Source organism: Triticum urartu, chromosome 5, assembly GCF_003073215.2.
Source record: "Triticum urartu cultivar G1812 chromosome 5, Tu2.1, whole genome shotgun sequence".
Taxonomy (NCBI): Eukaryota; Viridiplantae; Streptophyta; class Magnoliopsida; order Poales; family Poaceae; genus Triticum; species Triticum urartu.
The window spans coordinates 71156008-71166560 of record NC_053026.1 but is presented as its reverse complement, the minus strand read 5'-3'; the positions used below and the strand labels follow the sequence as shown (position 1 = coordinate 71166560).

Here is a 10553-nt window from a genome sequence, read left to right as displayed (position 1 = left end):
ACAATAACACACACACACACACACATCATTTATTAGTTAAAAGTTCATCATTTAATTGTTGCATGTCGCTAAATCAGCTTGTGTATTAATTAACATGCACTAAGTTAATGTTTTTTTGGTCTCGTATTATTACTATAAATATGTTTTTTTGCGGGTAAATATGTTAACCTTCTCATGAGATATCACACGCTAGGAGACTTCAAAAAGAGAAATGGAAGTTTAGGAAATACTTACACTTTTCTGGTTCATATTAATCATGTATGTTGCTAGAATGTTAAAATACTTAACACTTTTCTTGTTTGTTAGTCATGTACTCCCTTCGTTAAGATGTTTTGGATATAATATGGACTACATACAGACTGAAATGAGTGAATATACACACTAAAACACGTCTATATACATCGGAATCAGAGAAAAGCTACTCCTCCGATCCATATTAATTGACGCACATCTTATATTTGTGAACGGAGGGAGTATGTTGCTAAAATTAATCCCACTCCCTAGATTAGAAGTAGTGGATAATCATTTTGATGTTATGCAGCGGCCAAGGGCTAATGAACTACTAGCTGTTAATTATGTCGGAGTAAATAGGGATCAAGGCAAGGCATTGGTGTTGTATAGTCTGTCAATGTAACTGTATTTCTTGTCTTGATCCAAATGTGTGTCAGTCACAACACGTGGCGCCCAGTCAGTTTAATCGATCGACAATTCTCGGCATAATCTGCCCCTTGATCGCGCCCTTTTTCATCACCACTCGGCACTTCTTTTGCACATACTACATGATTAATTGCACAAACTGGAGCTATTGCAATACAACATGATGCTGAAGATGGTATAACAAATAACCCACACAAACCCAGGGCTTAGGTCGTTCATGATCCTTTCCTATAAAATTGGTAAATGTGCTCCGGTTACTTCATTTCAATTTTTTTAACTGTAATTAGCCCACACCCATCTGACAACCTAGCAGACTACCTGCCAGTAGCAACTACCTGTCCATTGTAATCTTTAACTCAAAGTTCTTTACAGTTTGTGAGATCACTTCAACAAACGTATGGTGATTCCATCAGCAAAATTACATGCACCAAGAACTGGTAAGCGGCAGGAACTTAAATTCTTTGCATGAAAATTCCCAGACAAATAAGGAAAAAAAGTACGGATGGAACTAAAAAGTTGCATCTCAAGTTGTCAATAAATTGACAATGAAGCACCACTGTATGTTCAAGATTTGGGAAGGAACAATTTTCACTCTCAACATGAGGAACACACCGGCTACACAGAGCATCTTTGCCGGACAAGCTTGACATAAGCAGTACCATTGCTGAAGAATTTATTCAGATATCGTTCCTCTAAACTTGTTTGGTTTGATGATGAAACAACTTCGGTTTTCAATCCTCTGTGAACACAGCCTCTGGTTTTTAAGCACTTTTCATCTGCAAAAAAGAAAAAAAAAACTATTTAGAGCTATAAAATTATTAGTCACATCTATTGCACAAAAAGTAGCTGGCACGAACATGCATTAAGTGGAAAAAAATGCACAGACATGCAAAGTTACAATCTAACAGTCACAGCTATTGCCAAGAAATTCAGTGGTTCCTGCAAATGCATGGTTCATGTAAATACAGTAGGCTAATACTCACCAGGTGACGAAATTCAGAAAAATGGCTTATGTTACTTTGAACTTAACCCTTTTTAAGTAAAGTGCATACAGATACAATGCTGGATAAATCATTTCCCAAGCTTATTCCTAATCTCGCACTTCTTCATACTAAACCTAAGTTCGTAACAAGCCATTGCCCATGCCAGCATCACGCTGGTTAGAGACTTAATTGGTTCCTAATCACATCACTTGATTGGTGCCTAATCACATCACTTAAGAAAAAAGGGCTGACAAACTTCTCTCTTTGATCTCTGATGTAAGGACTTGTGACAGTAGGTGGCGGCGCGACCGAACACACTTGTTGTATTTACATTAGGCACTGAATTATCTAGTACCCAGTGCTTGTTTTGGGAGTACATACAGTAAAAGGGCTCAACGACAGAGGATGAAAATAATGATTTAAGGAGTTGAGTGGTTCTAGTAAAACAGCTAAATGACGGAGGATACAACATTTGGATTTTCTGACATTCCACTTGTTTGAGTCCATACATATTTTGACTCCTTTTGAGCTCAATGATGTAGGCAGGGACAGTATCAGATACCTTGTCACCATTATCTAATCACCAGAGCCTCACGTCCAAATTTACCCCCATCCCCAAATCAACTAATCAACCAAACGGATTTGAAGTAATCAGCATACCATAAATCTCCAAAAGAGAAAACGAGCAACCAACAAATTACGAGAAAAATGTATTTACCACCATCGTCTAAAACAAAGAGGTCCGGAACTTGATGACCATCCACACTGAGACACACACAACAGCAGAGCACCGAGACGCACATCGATCACCCACAATACCAAACAGGCAGGTCCGGAAATCGATCACTATCCACTCAGAGACGCACACAGTGCCAGAACACCATGGACACTAGGTGCGCATCGATCAGCAGAGGTTCGAAACACCATGGTGCTTATCTTGAGTAATTTCTAGAAAGTTGCAGACAATTTTGTTACTATGTTCAGGGCAAAAGGACTGGCTACAGGATTGTGAGCCTGCTCACATGGTATGCTTATTGTTCTTGCAATTTTTGTGGAATTGCTTTTATGATTAGGGAGGGAGGTGCAGATTCTAAATTTATTAAACTCTGCTTGAAGCCTGCAGTGCAGCCCTTTACCAATTTTATGACAGTAAACTGGCAATCAGTAAATCAATCATAAACATTTGTGGATTTAATTTTCCCTTTGCTTGCCACTGAACCTGGCTACAGATTTCTAATGGAGTGCAGACTATTCTTTGAAACTACCTTGTACTGGCCAACTCACAAGACCGCTCTCCTGCAGAAAAATAAAAATAACTTACATGGTCACTCATTTAGAATTCTCTATCTGACATGATTTTATTCAGTAGCTTCTTTCTATCTACCAATGAAAATCCCTATACACACCGCTGTACTTTCTTATTTTCTTCTGTTAGCAATGGGAGAATTTCCATGATCACTCATTTGGATTTTCTGACATTCCGATCGTTTGAGTCCATACATATTTTGGTGGCAACATCCACATACGAACACTTTGAGTTTAGGTTAACATCACATGGTATTCTAGTTGAGATACTAAATATATTCAATGGTCTAAGTCGTCAGCTTATGTGTCTAAGATAAGCATCTGCCACTGTTAATGTTTCTCATGTTGCTGTTTCTGATGCTTTGTAGTGACATAAGTAAAAAAAAATCCAACGTAGTGATTTAGAAATATTTCTGAAGACATTGTTTTCACAAGTAGTATTTCAAAATACTGATGTAAGGGGTTGAGTGTTCCTAGTAAAAGAGCTCAACGAGGATGGAAATACTGATGCAAGGGGTTGACCGGTTGAGTGGTTCTAGATCTCACCTCCACGCGCACCCCATCCTCAGACAACCTTGATGCTGAATGAAACATAGTGATATGGGTCGGTTTGACCAACCAGTCCCATAAGAGCAAACGCATCTTCTGAATCTGCAGAATTCCAGTAACTGCAACAAAGCATATCATTTAGCCTATATATGTTCTTCTCAAATTGTTTATATTTCATGGAACAATACACAAAGTTGGGTAAAAACTAAATGTTTGAAGTACCTCTTTCCACCACCAGTCAATTCCTCCAAGGCGTTCCTAATTTTCCCCTCATTGTCCATAGATGGAACAAGAACCACTGACTAATGGAAAAAAAGAGAAGAATATTTATACAAAAGCCATTTAGTGCATGGTTGAATTTAGAAGACACCAAAAACAGATGGGAATTACCAGGAATCCAGCATGAGGGCCATACCGGAGACGACTCTCAGAAAAGACAAGCATAGTAACGACATGCATCCAGCGGGAAAAAACCTATAGTACAGACAGTACAGTGAAACCAGATACCTAGATGACAATATCAAACATGCTGGGTTTTATAAGATGTCCTGGTGAGGACCATAAAAATATGTTATGAGAGATATGTACCTCGCTGTAGCTTCCATATAGCCACTGCAAAAGAGAGGCCTTTGTAACTTCCTGGTCATGAACTAACTCCTGGATCCCTTGCTTTCTTCTTTCGTATGCCTCGGGGCTAAACATGAAGTCGCTAACCTGGAATTCATTTGAAAGAGAATTTAGTCAAAGACAAAATACTAGAAGAGGTAATATGAGCAGACCAGCCAGATTAAACTTGCCTGAAAATGTTTCTTCCATGCACGATCCTTGAAATTTGGAACAGCCTTAGCAAATAGTGTAATTGTGTATAGAGCAGATTCCTGGTCCTCATAAATCTTTTTAGTTGATCGTGGTACCTGCATAGCAATAATTAGCTCAACAAAAAACAGACAAAATAGAATGGGCCACTCTCCCTCCCTCCCTCCCTCTCCCTCTATTTATGGATGCAGTTACTCCTCTGATCCTTACCAAAGAACTAAGACACCATCTTACTCGTCAGGAAGAATCAGGAAAAGCATGAAGAGCAATGCATGAAGGCAAGAACTTGCTAGTGTTCAAACTTACCACCAAAGGATCAAGGAACTCATAGGTTGATAACCATTCCTTCTGGGATGTTATTGGTACAATCACCAAAAGTGTTACAAGATGTTCAGAGAACACCATATCTTCTGGTTGCAGGAGGCTGTAAAAGTCAATCTCTTGAAGGCTGTCATACAAGAAAACAAATTAATTTCTTTTGTAGGTAGGCCTTTTTTCAGTCGACTATTGATTTTAGAAAAAAGACTTAAGTAAGAATAGTAGTACAGTAGTAAAACTATGGAACAACTTCCAGAAGAACACAATTAGGCCTTGTTTGGAACACACGAATTTGGTCCTGTGCTCCAAACAAGCTCTAACTGTAGATGGTAAAAAACGCAACATCATTCGTCAATATTATAAGGTTAATAAAGCATAAATCCCAATGATGTGGTTAAATTTAGCTTCTTGTTCCAGTTTGACGCAACACCCTTTTTCGTAAAAGTAGCTTATATATTAGGTATGGACTATGGTGTCATAGGTATGTATATAAGAAAGAGTACAACCATGCAGATGGGAAATGGACATTAACTGAAAACCTGAGTAAACAACCTTTCAAAAAGCTACATCCCCATCAGTGGCAGTGCTAATTTATTGAAACTTCATAGGCAATGATTGCAATTTGCAATACTATCTTGCAAGACAGCCATCTTAACAAAATCTTCAAACACCAAAAATGCATTACTAAGAATCTCAAAAGTTTGTGATTACCTTACAACACCTTGTTTTCTGTTAACCGCACGAAGCTTCCTTTGAACATCATCATACTTTGCCCTCTTTACCTGAAAAGGAATGCAGATTCATCATTGACATTACTGTCTTCCATTTTTATTACAACTAAATAACCATCCTACTCCAGAATAACTTATACATTTTCAGTCAACATACTTCATTGATTTCACATGCATGCTTAATGTGTTACCTTCATATCACTTTTCACATTGGAAATCTCAGAATTGATGATAGAGACTAAACCCTTGATAGGCGACTCCAGACAATATTTTTTCTCATCCCATAGAAACCTACACAACATCCAAAGCAAAGGTACACATGAAACACACAATAACATCCAAAGTAAACTTTTAAATCGCAGGAGGTACAGGAGCCCTCCAATTCTATGTATCATTCACTTGTTTGCTGATTCAACACAGGCCTTGGGATTGCATTGCAGATTTGTAGGTTGGGGTTGCAGGCTTGTAGCTTAGGTTTTCAACATACATAGCTCACTGCCATGGCCATGGTTGTAGGTTAGGTTCAGGTTCAGGTTGTAGCTTAGGGTTTCAACATATAGTATACAGATTTGGCACTCAATTTTTTCTTTAGATGATGGCTTGTGGTGCCCTGATCTGCTGCTTTAATTTGCTTGTATGAAGTGAATAAGTGACAGCTCAAGAACCTTTGTGATATATTTATATTGAATATGTAAGAGAATCTCATCAAAAAAAATTAAGAGAGAACCTCCTGATGTTATGGTTGCATGACTTAATTATTAGGTCTCAATCCAACAATTATCTCTTAATGTATAGTTGTAGAATGCTCTCAGTAACTCATTTTACATTGATTTAATTTGTATATATGTCTATCTGATTTTTGTAGGCTTGGCTGGGTCAAGCACTTCACCGATAATCCCAGCACCTCATGTGCCTCCAGTGAGCTCTGATGATCCAGCATGGAAGCATTGCACGATTCCAGACATGACCAAGAAGGCTTCTGTGGAATGCAACTTCTGCCATGGTGTTTACATTGGTGGTATTACTCGAATGAAGTACCACCTTGCAAACGTCAAGTATCAAAATGTCATTTTGTGCCAACAAGTTCCTCAAAGAAAGATGAAGCAAAGGAAAGAAGGCCAGGGAAGCAGCAATACACAGAAGTGATGTCAGTTTGGATGGAAATGATGTTAGGGCTGCTGATGAAGATGACATCTTGGGTGGTGGTAGTGGCGGTGGTTTGCTTCTATTATCAGGGAAACGACAGAGTAAGGGCACCACATATGGTTCTATGGATAAGTTTTGCATCAAGACACCATAAGAGGTTATGGCTGCAAGGAAGGGGGAAGGCTTTTCTGCAAAGTTGCAAACCAAGTTGTCCACTCAAAGAAGGGAAGAGAGGAGGATTCGTGCTTGTGTGAGTATGTTTGTCAGTTCTTCTATGAAGCAGGCATTGCCCACAATGCAGTCCTACTTCCACGCTTTGAACTTATGATAGAAGCGGTTGGAGCATTTGGAACAGACATGAAAGGCCCCACTCCTTATGAAATGACTGGCCCTTTCTTGCAGAAGAGCAAGAAGAAAGACGAGGAAGGATTCGCTGGACATAAAGAAGCATGGAAGGTCACTGGATGTACTATCATGACAGATGCATGGACAGACAAAAGAGGAAGGGGAGTGATGAATTTGGTAGTTCACAGCGCCTATGGTGTTGACTTTGTTGATTCCGTTGACTGTTCAGATGTGAGAAAAGATGGCAAGATGATATTTGAGCTTGTTTGATGCATAGAAGAAATTGGTGAGAAGAATGTAGTTCAAACTGTAACAGATAATGCCTCTGTCAATATATCAGCAGCATCAATGATGAAAGTGAAGCGCCCATCCCTATTTTGGAATGGTTGTACAGCCCACACAATTGATTTGATGTTGGAGGACATAGGCAAGCTGCCTATAATGGATCAAACCATTGCCAAAGGAAGGGCTCTGACTGTGTTCATCTATGCACATACAAGAGTTTTGGCATTGCTGAGGAAGTATCTTGGAAAAGACTTGGTCTGTTCTGGTATTACTAGGTTTGCCACAGCATATATGAAATTGAAGAGCATGCAGGACAACAAAAAGGAGTTGCAGAAGTTGTTCAGGTCCGACGAACTCAATGAGATGGACCACCTAAAGAAGGCAATGGGGAAGATTGCAGCTAAAACTGTTCGCTCTGAAACTTTTGGGAAGGCAGTAGATACCGCTGTTAATTTCTTTGAGCCAATGGCAAATCTTTTGAGGAGGATGGATAGTCATGTGCCGGCAATGGGGTCTCTTCATGGCTGTATGTTGGATGCAAAGAAAGAGATCTCCGTGAGGTTTCACAATGACAAGTCTCGATTTCTAGAAGTGTGGGACATCATTGACAAGAGATGGGACAACAAGTTGAAGACTCCATTACATATGGCTGGATACTACTTGAACCCATACTACTATTATCCAAAGAAGCTTGATATTGAGATTGATGGTAGTTTCAAACAAGGACTAATAACTTGTATTTCAAAGATGATTGAAGAACCTATCATGCAAGAAGAAATAATCGATGAGATTGACCATTCTCAAGAGGGATAGGGTCATTTGGAAGGGAAATTGTTGTACGACAAAGGAAAAACAAAAGGTTTGATCCAGGTAAATGGTTGCCTAATATTGTTTCTTATGATGTTATCCTGCCCAAAGTACGCATGAAACACACACTAACATTCAACTATTGTGTAAGAAAGAGAAAGGGCATACATTGATATATAATCATCCACGGAGAGACCACCGATTGTGACTGCAGTACTCTTTTGTTTTGATGCGGAGACACTCCCAATCTCCATGATATACTGATGGATGGTATTGCAGAGGTCTTGTACTTCTGCATTTAACTGAAACCAACCGATTACTATTAGATCATAGGAAATCGCAATTAAACAAATAAAATGACAGCAAAAGGCATTACATTGGTAAGGCTGTCTGCGACGCCATTCAGAACATTAAGTGTAGTTCTTCGGAAATTTGGAACGTTGAGCTAAACATGAACAAATGGTGTGCCTTGTTAGTACATAAATGTCTAGACTCTAGAATATACTAGAATCAAAGGTGTTTCTAGAATCAAAGGTGTCCTTACCCTGTAGAGTGGTACGTGCAAGCCTGACAGGGATCTGTGCAATTCATCCCAAAAAGAGTCTGCATACTTTGAGGCACCAGCATCCTCATCGCCCGTAGGTAGGGACAGTATCAGATACCTTGTCGCCATTACCTAATCACCAGAGTCCCACGCCCCACGCCCAAATTTACCCCCACCCCGAAATCAACTAATCAACCATACGGATTTGAAGTAATCAGCATACCACAAATCTCCAGAAACAAAAAAACGAGCAACTCGGAAATTCCGTAATCATCGGGGAAAAAGTATTTACCACCATCGTCTAAAACAGAGAAGTCCTGAACTGGATGACCATCTACACCGAGACGCACACAACGGCAGAGCACCCAGACGCACATCAATCACCCACAAAACCAAACAGGCAGGTCCGGAAATCGACCACCATCCTCTCGGAGGCGCACACAAGGGCAGAGCACCCAGACGCACATCGACCACCCACAGAACCAAACAGACAGGTCCGGAAATCGATCACCATCCTCTCGGAGACGCACACGACGCCAGAGCACCATGGACACCAGAGGTTCGAAACACCATCCACACCGGAGACGCACACCGACCACCGACGAAACCACACAGATGGTCCGGAACTTGTTCGCCATCGATACCGAGACGCACGCAACGCCGGAACACCTGCGAGCGGCGAACTCACCTGCGGTCCTGAAGGGCTTCCCCTTCAACTCTCTCTCCCTCTCTCCCCTCCGCCGCCTGCGCCTCCCGATCTCACCTCTCCGCCGCCGCCTGCGCCTCCCGATCTCACCTCTCCTCCGCCGCCTGCGCCTCCCTCTCTCTCTCTCTCTCTCTCTCTCTCTCTCTCTCTCTCTTTTCGTGGGTAAAAAGAAATGAGGAGGCTCCACGGGGTGATAGGTAATCGCTCCGTCGTCTCTCCTCGCGCTCCGTCCGCTGTATCCGGGAGGTAATCGGACCGTCCGTTTAAACTGTGGACCGCCCAGATTCTTCGTCCCTATGTAGCATTATTTTTCCAGCACCGAAAATTCTACCCGATGCAGCGCCGTCCAGGAGGCGTGTGGATTTTGGCGGGATTTGGGAAAAATAAGTGGGCCGGTTTCTCTTAACTAGTCTCTAGGCCTGCTCACGGCAAAATAAAGTGCGCCTTACGGGGTTGTGGCGACATTTTTCTGCCGTGGGTCGTGTTTATTTTGGAAGCGCCAAGTGCGTCAAATAGCCCTATAACATTCACGTGGCCGACTGAATATCTCCCGCGTATGGAGGAAAAATAATCGAACGTTCATGGAAAGAATTATTGTCTGCTACAGGTACAAAAACAGGTCACCTGGTTAATTCCAAAATATTAAAAATTATTCCCTCTGTCCCAAAATATAAGAACGTTTTTAATACTATACTAGTGTCAAAAACGTTTTTATATTATGGGACGGAGGGAGTATCATTTAAAACATGTGCGAAATTTAGAATGATTATATTTCAAAAAATGTTGATATACTAAGAAAAAGTTAGTCGTGTACTACAAAAAGTGTTCATGCATTTGGAAAAGGATACTCGTGGATTTAAAGAAGGTTCATGCATTTGGAGAGAAAGCTCATGGATTCAAAATAAGTGTCTGAAAAAATCTCCATGCATTTGAAAAGAATTAATATATTTTAAAAAACATGAATTTCATTTTTTTGATGATTTAGAAAATGTTCATGCATTGAATACAATTCACAAATTGTGAAAAACATGAATTTCAAAACAGGTTTAAGGATTTTAAAAATGCTAATGCATTTCAAAAATCATTATTTTTATTAAATATTTGTTAATTCAAACAATGCACATACAGAAAAAAAATGCCCATGTATTAGGATGGGCAATGCTAGGCGTCGGCGTGTCAGCCCAACGTTTCGGTCGGTCGCACGCTAGCTGTTGGATCCTTATCCACCTAGGTCGTCTTCCTCACACGTGCGTACGAAAAGGACTCCCCCTGCATCTCATTGGCCGCACACGCTCTCCGATGGCCATCCACGTCGCCGGCCCCCACCCTCGTCGGCCGTCCTCGTTGCCGTCTCGACCCAT

At 40.7% G+C, this 10553-nt stretch overlaps 1 protein-coding gene across 1 annotated transcript; it reads right to left on the bottom strand.

Annotated features, from left to right (window-relative positions):
- Nucleotides 1-948: 948 nt before the first annotated feature.
- On the bottom strand, nt 949-9319 carry LOC125507945 (V-type proton ATPase subunit C-like). Its single transcript, XM_048672481.1, has 13 exons — nt 9175-9319; nt 8487-8618; nt 8319-8387; nt 8111-8244; nt 5551-5650; nt 5340-5410; nt 4617-4758; nt 4292-4408; nt 4083-4208; nt 3885-3968; nt 3717-3796; nt 3492-3613; nt 949-1433 (listed from the first exon to the last, which is right to left on the bottom strand). Exons 2-12 carry the CDS (start codon nt 8613-8615, stop codon nt 3511-3513), a joined length of 1155 nt encoding a protein of 384 aa, XP_048528438.1. The 5' UTR covers nt 8616-8618; nt 9175-9319; the 3' UTR covers nt 949-1433; nt 3492-3510.
- Between the last annotated feature and the right edge of the window lie 1234 nt (nt 9320-10553).

Bases quoted from the DNA above. Each gene is read 5' to 3' on its own strand.
- LOC125507945 (XM_048672481.1), bottom strand. From the start codon at position 8,615: ATGGCGACAAGGTATCTGATACTGTCCCTACCTACGGGCGATGAGGAT. The intron at 8,245-8,318 runs GTAATGCCTTTT...GGTTGGTTTCAG, and splicing joins TCGCAGACAGCCTTACCAAT to TTAAATGCAGAAGTACAAGA. The intron at 3,797-3,884 runs GTAATTCCCATC...TTTTTCCATTAG, and splicing joins GCCCTCATGCTGGATTCCTG to TCAGTGGTTCTTGTTCCATC.